Source organism: Corvus hawaiiensis, chromosome 3 (assembly GCF_020740725.1).
Source record: "Corvus hawaiiensis isolate bCorHaw1 chromosome 3, bCorHaw1.pri.cur, whole genome shotgun sequence".
Taxonomy (NCBI): domain Eukaryota; kingdom Metazoa; phylum Chordata; class Aves; order Passeriformes; family Corvidae; genus Corvus; species Corvus hawaiiensis.
Window position 1 is genome coordinate 676,235 of NC_063215.1, and position 15,467 is coordinate 691,701.

At 70.1% G+C, this 15,467-nt stretch overlaps 1 protein-coding gene across 4 annotated transcripts in view; it reads right to left on the reverse strand.

Annotated features, from left to right (window-relative positions):
• The window catches only part of DNMT3A (DNA methyltransferase 3 alpha), a 33,810-nt gene extending 24,813 nt beyond the window's left edge, over positions 1-8,997 (reverse strand). For 2 of the 4 annotated variants that reach the window (XM_048297403.1, XM_048297401.1), the window contains exons 1-3: positions 8,873-8,995; positions 5,813-5,993; positions 1,788-1,892 (exon numbers count right to left, since the gene is read on the reverse strand). In XM_048297403.1, the coding sequence (XP_048153360.1) occupies positions 1,788-1,892; positions 5,813-5,881 (174 nt within the window). In that variant the 5' untranslated portion in view covers positions 5,882-5,993; positions 8,873-8,995. Of the gene's footprint in view, positions 1-1,787; positions 1,893-5,812; positions 5,994-8,872 lie in introns of all 4 variants that reach the window. The other 2 variants (XM_048297404.1, XM_048297402.1) reach the window with 2 other exon arrangements.
• Positions 8,998-15,467: the final 6,470 nt, after the last annotated feature.

Sequence of the window (15,467 nt, forward strand, 5' to 3'; positions counted from 1 at the left end):
GACACTGATCTTGGAGCCATGGCGTGGCACTGCATGGCTCGGCACTGCGTGGCTCAGCATGGCACGGTGCACCACAGGACAGCATGGCTCAGCCCAGCACAGCTCGGCGTGGCACGGCTCACTGGTACCATGACACCCTCCCCACAGGGCCGTGCCCAGCCAGCCCCCTGCCAGCTCCCTCTCCAGCACCCCATGCCCTCTCAGACCGCTGACCAGGCACGGGGCGAGGCGGGTGCTCAGCCCCTCTGGCCACACGCCTGCCCACCAGGACCCTGGGAACGGGGTGCTGGGACTCCCCGGCCAGCACCCACAGAGCCAGCCTGGCGCCCATGCCACATGCCAGCCCCCTCACCCCGCTCCGGTGCCCCTGGCGCAGCGGGCTCTCCACAGCAGGATATTTTTAGTAGCTCACACCCGCAGGGGCTTCCCTGGCCTGCTGGCAGTGCCTGCGGCTGGCCACGCCAGCTCTGCTCTCTTGGCACTGGGAGCTGCCGGCCCAAGGGCCAGCTCTGGCACCAGCACCGGCACAGGGCAGGTGTGTTGGAGCACGCAGGGATGGGCACCCAGCTTCAGGGCAGGATGTGCCCGGCGCCCTGGCGCTGCTTCCATTCCTTCATCGTGCCGGGGGGTTCCTGGGGCCGCCGGCTCCGCTGGTCGGACCCCTCCTGGCTCTCGGGCCCCGGCTGTTCCTGACGACGTTCTGCACTTGTTCCCGTGCCAGCATTGTTCTTCCACCGCGGCGGCTCCCCCCGCCCCGGCACGTTCCTCCCGCCCCTGGGGCCACAGCCAGCGCAGCCCAGCCGGCCAGCCCCGCGCACCCGCTCGCCTCAGGTGACGCTGCCCCGGCTTTCCCGTGCCCCTGGCACCAGGGTGGAAGGGATCAGGGATCATCGGGACAGGCAGCTGGGACCTGAAACGTCCCAGAACAGGATTAGCCCTTTTGGCTGCCAGAAACTTCTCCAAAAAGGATTTGCAACCAAGAGCGAAGGTGCCTCAGCTCTGTTTGTCCCCCAGGCCCTGCTTGTTCCCCTGGCCCACTCATCACCCTGGGCCTGTTTGTCACCCCTCTGTCCCCTCCTGTGGGAATGAGGACTGAGGACACTGTCTGAGCCTGGGAGACTGAGGGCATCCAGAGGAGCCTGCTCCTCTGCTCACACCAAATTCATCGTGGCAGCAGCCAGGTGCCACCTGGCCACCCTGCAAGGAGGGAGCCACTGTGGCTCCCCAGTGGCGCTGGGGCACACCATGGCTCGGAAGGGCCAAGCCATGAGTATCCTCAGCCCCGGGGGTCCTGTCCCAGCACAGCCCCGAAAGCCCCGAGCACCCCGTGACTCCACAGCTGACCCCAGCGGGCACGGTGCCCGTGATCCAGCCGAGAGCTGAGCGAACCCGGCGTGCTGGGTGGATTGCCTGGGTGGCAGGAGCCGGGGAGGCCAGCAGAGCCACGGGGCACTGCTCCCTGGGCCCAACAGCCCCAGGGTGGGGGAGCAGGGTCCCGGCTGCCCAGGCAGGGAGCGAATGCACGGTGGGGCCTCGAGCAGAGCCACACGGAGCGGGATGGTGCCACCGAGCACAGGAGGGCTTGCCAGGGCCGTGGGGAGGGGCAGCGCTGAGGGCCAGGAGGGGACACCCTCTCCTGCTGCTGTCGGGTCTCCTCTGGCTCGGTGCCCTGGCACTCAGGGCAGCCAGGCCAGGCCAAGGTCTCCCGCCAATGCGGCCGCAGGGCAGGACAGCCCCGCGGGGGGACACCGCCGCCACCCACCTGGCCCCGGCGCCTGCTGGCTCACCTGGGCATGCTTGCGCTTCCGCCCGGGCCGCCCGGCTTTCCTCATGGGCGTCCCCGGCTCCTGCTTCTCCTCCTTGCTCGGGTTCTCCTCAGGCTCCTCTTCCCCCTGCGAGCCGGACACAGAGAGGACGGTTACACCGCCGGGCAGCCCGGGCATGGGCACAGCTCCGCTCCTGCTCGGCTCTGGGATCGCCGGCACCATGGGCACCGCAAGGGATGGGCGCCTGCCTGGCCCGGGGGCAGCACTGTGGCATCGTCGGGCCAGCAGCACCAGGACACTTACAAGGGTGGCAGTGGCTCCCGCCACACTTGGGCTGTGGCACAGGCCACCACAGGCCTGGGAACCTCCGCAGGTGACCCTGCCGTGCTACAGCCGGCTCAGGGCACGTGCCCACTGCTGCCACCCCCAAGCCCTGCGCACGTGGGGCTGGGGGCTCCGCATCATGGAATGCGGCAAGGGCTGTGTGGACACGTCACATCACGGGCCTGCAGGCAGCCATGAGGCTCCCTGGGGACAAGGGCCAGCATCAGGAGCCCTTGGAGCAGGCAGCTGCCTGCTTTGGGGACCACGCTGTGCCCCAGAGCAGCTGGCAGCGCCCTGTGCCTGTCCCTGGTGCCGTGGCCCAGCGCTGGTGCCGGCAGCACGCATGTGCCGGTATGGCGGCGGAGCAGGGCCGCAGCTCCGGGAAATGAACCTGCTCCTGCGCCGGGGCCGCGGCAGCACCCAGGAACCGCGGCGTGCTGGGGGGGGCCCTGTGCCCCCTCAGGGTCCCGCGCCTGGCACCGCGGCACGGGGGGATGCAGTGGGGCAAGGGGCGTGTGAGGCCCCGGCACGGCGCGGGGTCAGTTTCACCTGAGCCCCAGAAGGTCCCGGCAGCAGCAGCCAAGCAGGAAGAGGCCACGGAGGGGGAGCAAGGGAAGGAGGAGAGGCCGGTGGGGGGCTGGTGAGGGAGAGGCCAGGGAGGGGATGGGGCTGGCAGCCAGACAGCGCCGGCATCCAGCTGCAGCCGTGTGGTTCTGCACCCCGGCGGGCGCCAGCCCTGGCCACATTCCTGCCCCGTGTCCCTCTGAGCTGGGGCAGCTGCAGCGTCGGGATGCAGCTGGAACATCCCTGTGGGTCCAGCACGAAGATCCCACGGCACTGGGACACACCGTGTCTCATGGCCATGGTGCCCCATGGCCGCGGTGCCCCCAGTCGTGGTCCCCGAGCCAGCTCCCTCTGTGCTACCCCCCCCAGACTGAGCTGCATCCCCCCGTGCCCATTGCTGCCTGTCTCCATGTCTGCTCTTGCTGCATGTGGGATTGCACGGGAGCCACGTGTCGCTCTGTCCCCAGCCCCCATGGTGTCCTGCCAGAACCGTGCTTGTCCCAGCCCCGCTCTCCTCACGTGGGGCCAGGCAGCCCCCACCCCCCTGCGCAAACCCCTCCAGCCCTGCAAGGACCCCCAGCCCCCTGCACAGACCCCCCCCAGCCCTGCAAGGACCCCCCAGCCCCCTGCACAGGCCCCCCCAGCTCCGCAAGGACCCCCATCCCCCTGTGCAAACCCTCCCAGCCCTGCAAGGACCCCCCAGCCCCCTGCACAAACCCCCCTGCCCTGCAAGGACCCCCCCAGCCCCATGCACAAACCCCCCCAGCCCTGCAAGGACCCCCCAGCCCCCTGCACAGACCCCCCCAGCTCTGCAAGGACCCCCTTCCCCCTGTGCAAACCCCCCCAGCCCTGCAAGGACCCCCCAGCCCTGGCATCTGCTGGCGCCGCAATGCCAGGGCTGAGCGAGGACAGGAGGCATTGCAGCACGCAGGGGCTCTACCAGGGCCGGGCCCCACTCACTCCCCGTGCCATCCTGGCTGGAAAGTTTTGGGACAGGTCCAAGGACAATGTCAGGATCCCAGATCCAGCACCATCCTGATGCAGAAGTCCCTGAGGGGGATTCTGGGGGTCCCTGCCCCACAGGCCCCCTGTGCCTTGCTGTGCTGCAAAGCCAGGGCAGCACCAAGGAGCCCAGGGGTCCGGGCCAGCCCCAGTGAGACCCTGGCACCTGTCCCTTTGCCCCGGTGCTACCCTGGGCGCTGGCACTGCCACAGCCAGTTGTCCCTCCTGTCCAGGTCCTGGCAGCATTTACAGTGGATGTAAATGAACGATTTGGGGGGTGTCATGTGCACCAGGTGGCAGCCAGGCCTCCCATGGCCAGGAGAGGAGGCAGCTGGGGAGCACCCAGTGGGTGCCAGAGAGGCCAGGGGGGGCTCCAGGGTGAAACGCTGGTGGGTCAGAGCTGGCTCGAGGGCTGCCACGGTGGGGGGGCAGCGGGGGTCCCTGCTGTGGAACCAAGGAGGTGCCCCCAGCACCTATCAGGACAGGGAACCCTTCCCGGGGCACAGCCGGCACCCCAAAAGCAGGGCAGGAGCAGGGGTGCATCCCGGGCACCAGCAGGGCTGGGCAAAGGGCTCGGCGGGGGCTCTGCTCCCCCCAGCCCGGCACAGGGGCCGGTGCCGCAGCCCCTCGCCGCCCGCATCCCGCCGGGAGCTGAGTCATCCCCCATCCATCACCCCGTGCCCGCCGCCCGGGGCGCGGGGCTCCGTGGCACGTCCCCGGTGCTGCTCCTGCGCCGCTGCCAAGCAACAACCCGGAGGGAACGGCGGCCGAGCGCGGCGGGCTGAGCTGCGGCATGACGCAGTGCTGGCTGCGCCGCCAGCCCCGCTCCGCGGCACCGGCCACAGAGCCCAGCCCGCGGCCCCGGGGGGAAACCGGGTGCGGAGACCTCCCCTGGGTGGGAGCGGGGCTCAGCCCCGCCGGGTTTGTGTCGGGAGCCACCGGCACGACCCGCAGCGCCGGAGGCATCGGGGGCGGCTTCGCCCTCCCGGCCCCGCGGGCAGCGGCCGCCCTCGGCAGGGGTGACCTCGGCGTGCGGCCGCGGGGGAGGCGACGCCGCGTCCCGCAGGGTCAGCCCAGGACAGCGCCCGGGCACCGCCGCGGCCGGCCCCGCTCCCGGGGCTGCCGGGCTGCAGCGGGCATCCCACGGGCCTTCCCTGCACCCCTCGAGCCGCGCGCCCCAAGAACCGCCCCAAAGCGCGGGGGGCTGCGTATCCACCCCGCTCCTGCCGCCAACACTGCGGGCAAAGACAGACCGACCCGCCCCTGGGGTACTCGTGCACCCAGCTGTGCCAAGAACGTGCCGGGCTCATCCCAGCGGACACACGGGCACATCCCGGCGGACACACGGGCACATCCCGGCGGACACACCGGCCGGGCCCTCCGGCAGCCGGGAGCAATGGCTGGAGGACGGGGAGCACCAGCGTGTGAGAACAGCGTGACCCAGCCGGCCAGAAGGAACTGGGATGACCCCGACCTGGCGGTGCCCGCGGTGGGACGGCGTCCAGCTGGCCGCAGCCCCGGCACCCGGTACCCACGCCTTGACTAGCCCTGCCCTGCGCTGCTGGACACTCCTTCCCACAGGAAGAGCAATGGCTTTGCCAGCCCTGGCACTGGGAGCGGCCACCCTGGCCCAGCATGTACTCGGCTGGGGGGTCCCTCCTGAGCCTGGTGTCCACGTGGAGGAGGTGCAGGGACCCCTGGATTAGGTGGGACCCCCACGAGGGGGAAGCAGGGCTGGCACAAGGGTGACAGGGCCACCACGTGTCCCGCCCAGCACAGGGCATGAACCCTGCACACGCTCCAGAGCCAGGACATCCCCCATCCCGGGGGACACTCCCCTCCTGGGGTCACGTCCACCCTGCCAGCCGCCTTGCCCCAGCTCTACGCGCAGCCGGGAGGTGACAGCAGGTCTCTGCCCCCGTCCACTCCCCGCGCCCCCCAGCGCCAGGAATAGCTCAATCCGCGCTAATCCCGGCCGCGGCTCAGGCCTCTCCCTGCCCCCCCCTTCTCCCCCGCCGGCACCGCGCTCCCCTCCGCCGAAAGGGGCTGGGGTGTGGCAGAGGGGCCCCGCACCCCCTTCTCCTGCCAGCTGGGGACGAGCCAAACCCCCGAGCCCCCCTGCCTGGCGCGGGGATGGGACGGGCGCGGGGCCGTACCTTGTGCGTGTCGAGCGCCTCGCGGCTGGGCGCGGGGCTGCCGGCGTCCAGGGTCCCGCTGGACGGCATCGTGGGGCGCGGGGCCGGGCGGCCGCCGCCTCTTCAGCACCTGAGCGGACCCCGCTGCGCCGAGGAGGGGTCCGGGAGCCGTCCCCCGCCGCCTGCCTGGATCCTCCTGCCCCTGCGGGAAGCGGAGAGGGACGGGGATGAGGGGGTGCTCCCGCCCCGCCGTCCCCCGCCCCGCGCCCCCCGGCCCGGCCCCAGCCCCGGCAATTATTAACACGCCACAGCCTTGACTCGGCCGGGCTGGGCCCCTTCCCCGCCATCGCCCCGGCAGGTGCCCGAGCCCCGGCCCACGCCGGCTGCGCGGTGCACGGTGTGGGGTGCACGGTGTGGGTTCAGGGTGCGTGGGGTGCGCGGTCCACGGTGTGGGATGCGGGGTGCACGGTCTGGGGTGCACGGTGTGGGTTCAGGGTGCGTGGGGTGCGTGGTCCATGGTGTGGGGTGCGGGGTGCACAGTGTGGGTTCAGGGTGCGTGGTGAGGGGTGCACAGTGGGGTGCGGGGTGCACGGTGTAGGGTGCGGTGTCAGTGCAGGGTGTGTGGTAAGGGGTGTACGGCATAGGGTGCAGTGTGTGGAGTGGCGATGGGCACAGGGTGCACGGTGTGAGGCGTGGGGTGCCCTGTGGGGTGCAGTGTGTGGGACACAGTGTCCATGGTGTGGGGCACAGGGCCCATGGCATGGGGTGCATGGTGTGGGGTGTGTGGCGTGGGGTGTATGGTGTGGGTACAGGGTGCATGGTGTGGGGTGTGTGGCGTGGGGTGTGTGGCGTGGGTAGAGGGTGCATGGCACAGTGTGGGGTGCACGGTGTGGGTACAGGGTGCATGGCACGGGGTGCAGGGTGATGGGTGCACAGTGTGGTGCAGGACACCCAGCACACGATGCTCAGTGTCGGGTGCCCAGTGCACGTTTTGGGGTGCATCGTGCACCTTGTAAGGTGCATGGAGGGGGGTGTGTGGTGTGGGGTACGAGGGGTGCAGTGTGCAGGGGCAAGGTGCACTTTATGGGGTGGAGGGTGCTGGGTACAAGGTGTGGGGCATGCGGGGTGCGGGACAGGTGGTGCAGGGTGTGGAAGGTGCACAGTGGAGGGGGCACAGGGCAGGGTTTGGGGTGCAGGGTGAGTGGGGCACACAGTGCAGGGTATGGGGCACACAGTGCAGGGTGTGGGGCGCACAGTGTGGGGTCTGCACGGTGTAGGATGTGTGGGATGCTGGGTGCAGGGTGCTGGTAGTGAGGGGGCTGGGAGGGCCATCAGGTGTAGGGCTGTGCGGTGCAAAGTGCAGGGTGCAGGACTGGGGGGGGGTGTGCTGGCTGGGGGGCCGAGGAGGCCAGGGGATGCTGATGGTGGGTGCCGGTTGCAGGGAACCGGGGGATGCTGGGTGTGGGGTGCCGGGGGGGTGCTGGGCATGTGGTACAGGGTGTGGGGTGCAGGATGCGGGGTCCCGGGTACGGGGTGCTGGCTGCAGGGGGCCGGGGGCCGGGGGGGCCGCGGGGGAGGCGCCAGCCGGCACCTGTTGCTATGGCAAACGCTGCGTTCGCCATGGCCGGGGCTGCTGTTGCCTTTGGCACCGGAGCTGCAATTTGTTTCTAGAGCTTTCCAGCCGCAGCCGTTCCCAGCGGCGGGCGGGGGGCTCGGGCGGGGGCTCGGGGGGGCCGGGGCGGGCAGGACGCCGCTCTCAGCACCTCTCCCACCTCAGCACATTCCCCCTGCCCGTGGCCGGTGCGGCGGGGGCTGCTGGGGGGCCGGGGAGCTGCAGCCGCCCCCTGACACAGGCACGGGGATCCCCGGGATTTGGGGTGCTGGGCCGGGGGACAGATGGGGGGAGCTCAGCCCTCTCCGTCCCAGTGCCCGCTGAGCGGCCCCTCTCGCAGGCTGGCCGGGGGGGGATGTGGCCAGGGGGAGTGGGGGGGGGGTGGGTGCACGCTGGGGGTGGAGGGTTGGGATCCGGGGTGGAGAGTGGGACCTGGGGGTGCAGGTTGGGACCCGGGGATGCAGGATATCAGATGGAGGTGTGGGATGCAGGCTGTACCCCCAGGTACAGCCCTGTGCCGGCCAGCGGGCACTGGGGAGGGGCTCCCCGTCCCGTTCCCTCACCAGTTCGGGGAGCCCCCGGGGAAGCCCCCGGCCCCATCGCCGGCCCCATCCCCTTCGTGGCACAGGGGTGCCCATGCCAGCTCCCTGCGGGCACACTCGCCCCTGGCCCGGCACTTGGCCCCCGACCACCGCGATGCCCGTCGGTGAGGGGCCAGGGCTGGCACCCAGCACCCTCCGCACCCCCAGGCCACCGCTCTTGGCCCCCCTGGCAGCGGCTGTGCCACCAGCACGACGGCACGCTGTGGGCACGGCACGGCAAAGCACGGCACGGCACGGCACGGCACGGCACCTCGGCCCCACGTTCCCCCGCGAGCTGCCTCCCGGGGTGCCACTGGCAGAGCCCCCACCATGCCCGAGCCCCCCGGGGACCCCGGCCCCGCCGCGCCTCGGCACAGCCCCGGGGCGGGCACGGCACGGCCGGACACGTGCGGCCGGGAAGCACCGGGGACACCGCGGCTGCACCCGGGGACACCGCGGCTGCACCGGGCACCTCGGGGGATCCCCCGCGCCCAGAGGCGCCGCGGGGCGCGGGGGTCCCGCTGCCGGGGGTCTCTGCCGTGCCGCCGGCACCGCCCGCAGCCCCCGGCCCCCCTCGGCAGCGGGGTCCCTCCGGCAGTCCCGGGGGGCGGCTGAGCCCCCCCGGCCGCCCGGTGCGGCGGCGGCCGAGCCCGGTTGGCGCTGCAGAAGGGGCAGCTCGCGGCTTTGATTCGCTTCCAGCCAACATGGTCTCCAAATGCTCTAAAAATAGTTGTTCTGCGCACAAACCCCGCGGCAGCCCCGGCCGCCGAACAAAGCCGGGGAGCCGCCGCGGCCCGGCCGCCTCCCGCTGCCCACCCCGCGGGGCCCCGCCGGAGGGGACGTGCGGGACCGCGGCGGTGGTCCCGGCCCCGCACCCCGCGCTCTTACCCGGCTGCGCTCGCCCGCCGCGGCGGTGCGGGACGGGATGGGCCGGGGGGCTCGGCACCGTGCCCTCGCCTTAGGCCGCCGGGACCGTCCTTCGCGGCATCCCCCGGCCGGCGCCCGGCTCGGCGGCGGTGACGGACCCTCGCCCGGCGTTCCGGCGGGGAAGGACCGGCCGCCGGCCCCCGTGCCCGGCTGTGTCCCCGGCGGCGCTGACCCTGTGGCCGGGCGAGCGGGGGCCCCAGCCCAGTTCGCGGTGCCGCTCCCGCACGGCAGGACCGGCGAGTCACGCTCGCCGCGGCGGCAGAGGCGTTCCGAAGTAGGTTACCTGCGCCGGCTGGGCGAGACACGCGGCAGCCACCGGCACGAAAATGGAAAACCCACCCGAAATCCCGCCTTTTTTTTATATTTAGGGACCTCGGCGGTGCCGCGCCGCAGCCGGGAGCCTGCAGGGACCTAACCGGCCATTTTAGGTGACGGCGAGCGGGGTCCCCCGCAGCCCCCCGTGCCGGTGCCGAGCAGGGAACACCGTCACCGCAGTCCCCCCCTCCCGTCCTGAGGTGACCCCGCGTGCGGCGGTGACACCCCCCGCCTTGGCCGGGGTCCCTCGTGCGCCGGCGGCGGTGGGGACGCACGAGGGACCCCGTCCAAGCGCCTCTCCCGTGACAAGTGCCGCAGCGTATTATTATTGTTGTTGTCACTTTGAGTCACTGCCACCACCGCGCTCCTCCTCCTCCTCCTCCTCCTCCTCCTCCTCCTCCTCCTCCTTCTCCTCCTCCTCCTCCTTCCCAGCGCCAGGGAACAACTCCGGGATTGAGTCAGAGGGGACAGGAGCGGCGGCCGTGAGTCACCCCCACCCTCTGCGCCCCCCACCCCTGACTCACAGCGGGGGGGGCCCCCCGAGCCCCCCTCAGCGTGGGTGCTGCTGCCAGGGGGGGCCAGCAACAGGGTGGGCGTCCCCGGGCTACGAAATTTCGCCTCCGACAGATGGTCGTGCCGAAACCACCGTGGCCTTGACCTCATCTCCGGAGTTGTAGTTTAGGGGTGAAATATTTGGCCTCTGCGGGAGGAGCGCCTGGCCACACGTGCCACAGCTCTGGGAGCCACCACCACTGGGATCTGGGGGACTCGGGGGGATGAAGTGCCGGTGAGAGCTGGGGTGATCTAAAAATAGACCTGGCCTGGAGGGGGGACCCTGGGGTGGTCAGCAGCACTGAGCCAGCCCCGTGGTGCACCCCAAGGACGGAGTCGCTGCACCCACAGCATCCCGCGGAGCAATTCACTACACCCCATGGCACCACTGCACCCCACGGCACCCTGGACAGTGATTCACTGCACCCCATGGCACCCCAATGAGTGATTCACTGCATGCCACAGCACCCCAGAGAGCAACACACAACACCCCACAGCATCCCAGGGAGAGGCACAGCACCCCACAGCACCCCAGCACTCTACAGCACCCCAGGGAGCAACACATGGCACCCCACAGCACCCCTGAGAGTGATGCACGGCACCCCAAAGCACCCCACAGCACCCTGGGGAGCGATTTCCTGCACTCCAGGGCACCACAGCACCCCATGGCACCCCAAGCAGCAAAGCACGGCACCCCATGGAACAATACACAGCACCCACGGCACCCCAGGGAGCGATGCAGGGCCCTGCACTGCTCCACACCACAGCCAGACCCAGACCCCAGCTGCAACCCCCAGCCCCCACAGCTGGATCTGTCAGAGCAGGACCGCTGGCAAGGCCAGGGGAAGGCCAAACTGACAATGGGATGGGATGGGATGGGATGGGATGGGATGGGATGGGATGGCATGGCATGGCATGGCATGGCATGGCATGGCATGGCATGGCATGGCATGGCATGGGATGGGATGGGATGGCATGGGATGGCATGGGATGGGGTGGGATGGGGTGGGATGGGGGTGGGATGGGGGGTGGGGTGGGATGGGATGGGCTGGGATGGGGTGGGATGGGACAGTGATGCATGTTGGAGACCCCAGTGCCAGGCTGTGGTGCTGCTCTGCAGGTGGGACAGTGTAGGCCCAGCAGGATAATGAAGGGGCTGCTGGAGCACTGGGAACGTCTCACCGGGAGCACCCAGGAGCTCCACACGCTCAGTTACCGGGGAGAAAAGTCCGGGAGATGATCTGACTCCAGTGAGCTGGGCCCCGAGCCCCATGGGGACCCTGGGGCTGGCGGGGAGCAGGGCTGGGAGCTGAGCCGGGGCAGGAGCTGAGCTGGAGCGATCCAAACCAGGATTGGGAATGGGCTGTGAACTGGCAATGGCGGTTAACCGCGGGAACGGGCCCAACAGTGCCGGCACGTGCCGAGCCCCGCGGCGGGGAAGCGGGATGGCGGCCGGGCCTGGGTGCCAGGTGAGCGCAGTCCGCCCGCAGGCTCCTCCAGCGCCGGGAGCCCAAACCGACCCGCGGCCTCGAGGCGAGCGGGACCCGGAGCCGTCCCACCAAACCCCACACCCAGCGCCGCCGGCTCCTCCCGTGGAGCCGCCACGGCACGAGCGCACCTGGCGCACGTGAGTCCTCGGCACACGCCGTGGCACCTGCCAAGCCCACGCGCTTCCCTCGGGGCACCGTGCCTTGCCGGGGCACGGCCCTTGGGGAGCCATCGGGCAGGGATGTGCCATATAAAATTCCCTGCATGAAAACCACTGCCTGAGGGTCTCCAAGTCGCCACCACGGCACGGTGTGACACGGCACGGGGCTCTGGGGGCAGAGCAGCAGCTGCCACTGGATTTCAGGGCCATGGCCAGCCAGGGTCATCAGGGGACACCGGGACACGCCGGGCCTGCGGCCTCACCAGCAGGACCGGCATCCCGCTGTCCCTCGAGGGAGCGGCGTGCCACAGAAGCTGCTCCACTGGGAAGTTTGGAGCTGACTCAGCACGAGGGGCCAGAGCCGGTGCGGGAGCTGCCGGAGCAGCAGGGCCGGGTCCCACACGCAGCTGGCTCCGGGGCTCCCGGCGGTGTCCCCGCGGCTGGGCGGGATGTGGGTGCCCAGTGTGGCAGCGAGCGCGGAACTTGGCTGGTCCCGCGGTGACACCGGCGACGTCACACAAAGGGCAGAAACACAGAAAGAGGAACTGAGCCCTCGAGGAGGAAAATCTCATTTGCCCACAGGTTTGCGCAGGCGAAACACCCCGGAAAGCGGGGGGAGGAAATAGCAGTGGGAGGGAAAGGGGAGCGAGGGGGAAGGAGGAGGGAGGGGAAAGGGGAACCGAGGGGGAAGGGAGACAGTAGCGGGAAGTGAATCGGAAGTGGGAAGCAAGTGGGAAGGGGGAAATGAGTGGAAGGAGGAGGAAGCAAATGGGAAGGGGGAAGTGAGTGGAAAGGGGGAGAAGTGAGAAGGAAGGGGAAAGCAAATAGGAAAGGGAAGTGATGGGGAAGGTGGAAGGAAGAGCGAGACAAGAAGTCAGAGGGACAGAGGAGTGAAAGAGTAGTGGGAAATGAGCGGGAAGGGGGAAGAGAACAGGAAGGGGGAAGTGAGAGGGAAAGGGAAGGAAGAAGGAAGGGGAAGATGAGCAGGAAGGGGGAAGTGATCAGGAAGTGGGAAGTTGAGTGGGAAGGGGGAAGCGAGAGGGGAGGGGAAGGGGGAAGAAAGGGGGAAATGCACAGGTAGGGGTAAGAGAGAAGGAAGCGGGAAGTGAGTGGGGACGGGGAGCAGCGAGGGAGAAGGGGGAAACGAGCCGTGGCCCAGCTGGGGGATGCAGGAGCGGGAAGCAGCGGGCAGGACGGACAGGACGGACAGCCCCCGCGCCCCGCCAGGCCCCTGCCCGGCCGCCCCCTCCCGCGCCTCCCCCGGGGGGGACATTTTTGGTGCAAAACCCCCGAAGTTCGGGCAGGGCCGACCCGGCCGCTCCCCCGGGCGGCCCCGCCGCGGGCAGGGCAGGGGCGGCCGCGGCCCCGCGTCTCCCCCGGGGGGCACACGGCGGTGACACCGCGGGCCGGGAGGGGACCGGGGGGGACACCCGGCGGTGCCACCGGGCCCCGCTGCCCTTCAGCCGCCCGCGCCGCGCTCAAGGACACGGCGGCGCCGCGGGGGCCGGGCCGGCCGGGCCGCGCAGCTACCCCCGCCCGCACGGCCGGGCCGAGCGGGGCCGGGTCGGGCGGGGGCGGCGCGGGGCCGGGGGGGCCCGGCGGGCCCGGCCCTGCCGTGTTTTCCTGCCGCGGGCCCGGGACGGCGGAGACACCGGGGCCGCGTCGGCCCGGGCCGAGCCCCGCCGAACCCCGCCGGAGGGAGCCGAAGTCCGCCGGAGGGACCCGAACCCCGGCCGTAGGGACCCGAACCTCAGCCGCAGGGACCCGAACCCGTGCGGAGGAACCCGAACCCCCTCCGGACGGGCCCGAGCCCTTCCGGAGGCACCAACCGAACCGAACCGGACGGAGCTGAACCGAACCGAACGGAGCCGAACCCCGCCGCATGCATCAGCCGAACTGAACCGAACGGAGCCGAGCGGACCCGAGTGTGCCCGAGCGGAGTCGAGCGCGCCCGAGCCAGGCCGGGGGTGCCGGTCCCGGTGTCCCGGCGGTCCCGGTGTCGCGCTGTCCCGGTTACCTGGGCCGGTGCGGGCCCGGCGCAGAGCCCCGCCGAGCCGTGCCGAGCCGTGCCGAGCCCCGCCGAGCCGCCGCCGCCGCTGCGCTGCCCGGCCAGGCCTCCTCCCGCAGCGCCGCCGCCTCCACTGCAGCACCGAGCCCGCCGCGCGGTCCTAGAGCCCGCCGGCCGCGCGCACCGGCACCGCCGGCACGGCACGGCACGGAGCTGAGCTCCTGCACCGCGGGGCACAGTGTGCCATCCCAACCCTTGCCGTGCCACACCGAGCCTTGTTGTGCCAAGCCGTGCCAAAGCAGGCTGTGCTGTGCCAAGCCAGGCCGAGACGAGCGGTGCTGTGCCAACCCAGGCTGGACCAAGCCAAGTGTAGTCAAGGCAGTGCCATGTCAAGCCAAGCTGTGCCAAGCCGAGCTGTGCCAGGCCAGGCCAGGCCAGGCCAGGCCAAGCCAGGCATAGTAAAAGGCTGTGCAGTGCCAAGCCAAGTCATGCCGTGCCAAGCCGGACCATGCCAGATCAAGCCAAGTGCAGTCAATGGCTGTGCAGTGCCATGCCAGGCCAAGCCATACCATGCCAAGCCCTGCCAAGCTCTGCCATGCTAAGACCAAGCCAAGCCATTCCATGCCAAGCCAAGTCATGCCAGGCCAAGCCAAGCCAGGCAGGGTCAAGCCACGCAGAGTCAAGGCCTGTACAGTGTCAAGTTAAGCCACGCCATGCTGTGCCAAGCTGTGCCATGCCAAACCAGGCCAGGTTGGTCTGAGCCAAGCCAAGCCAAGCAGAGTCCAGGGCTGTGCAATGCCAAGCCAAGCCAAGCTATACTGTGCCAAGCCAGACAGTACCAGACCAAGCCAAACCAAGTGCAGTTAAGGGCTCTTCAGTGTCATGCCAAGCCGTGCCAAGCCTTGCCAAGCTGTGCAGTGCCAAGCCATGCCAAGCCAGGCCATGCCATACCAAGCCAAGCCATCCCTTCTTGCCCCATCCCTTCTCCCTACACTCGTGCCAGCCATGTCCCCCTGGTCCCTGGTACCAGCACGGCCCCTGGGCGCTGACAGGACATCTCTGGCAGTTCTGCCCGCTGGTTACCCCATGCTGGGGCTGCATGCGGCCCCTGGACCCTCCCCGGGTTGGGGGGTGCCAGGCCGAGGGGGGACCAGCGTGTCCTCAATCCCCTCCCTGCGAGGCGCTGGCCTGGCGGCTCCTCGGGAAGCTCAGAGCTGGGCACGGACACCCGGGAATTTCACCGGGCAGAGAGCCACAGCAGCGGATTCGAGGCCTTAGGATCTGGGGGGTCTTTGGGGAAGGGGATTTGTAGCTCCCTCTGATGGGTCTGATGGGGTCTGGCAGGGCAGTGGGAGCTGGACTGGGATCGGAGAGCCAGGCACTGCCAGGACAACCCAGCGGCTGCTCGGAAGCGCATGGAGTTGGGGGCTCGGGGCTGGATTTGAGTGCTGGAGACTCCGGAAGAGCTGTGGGAAGCTCACAGTGCCACTCCCAACACCTGGCACAGGTGTTGCTTTCAGTCCACAAAAGCCTGGGCTTGATCCGGGCCACAGCCAGCACGGGCAGGTGCTGAGGATGGGGTGATTTTGGGGGGACCCTTGGAGCATCCAGCACCACCTGGACACTGCCTGGGGTTCCAGGGCTGTGCCACAGACCCTGGCACGGGCATGGAAGGGCCCAGCACCACCTGGCTGTGCTTTGGCAGCCCCATTCCTGCCTGGCTGTGCCGGGATGCAGCCCCGGGAGGAGCCCCATGGGCAGGGCTCCCCTCGCCCTCAGTGCTGGAAGGCTCCTAGTGCACAGGGGGGCACTGCAAAATAACGCATTAATTAACAATGCTAATTGATGGTGTGTTCCCTGGTGGGATACACCCTGCTCAGTCCTGTGGGTGCTGGGGATCCCGGCTGGAAAGGGGCAGGTGCCCCTGGACCAGAGCAGAGGACTGGGATTGATACCCCCAATCATACAGGCGGGGTCCTGCTGGGCTGGGATTGGGATTGAGCCGCCAAATCCCATGGGCAGGGTTGTGATGG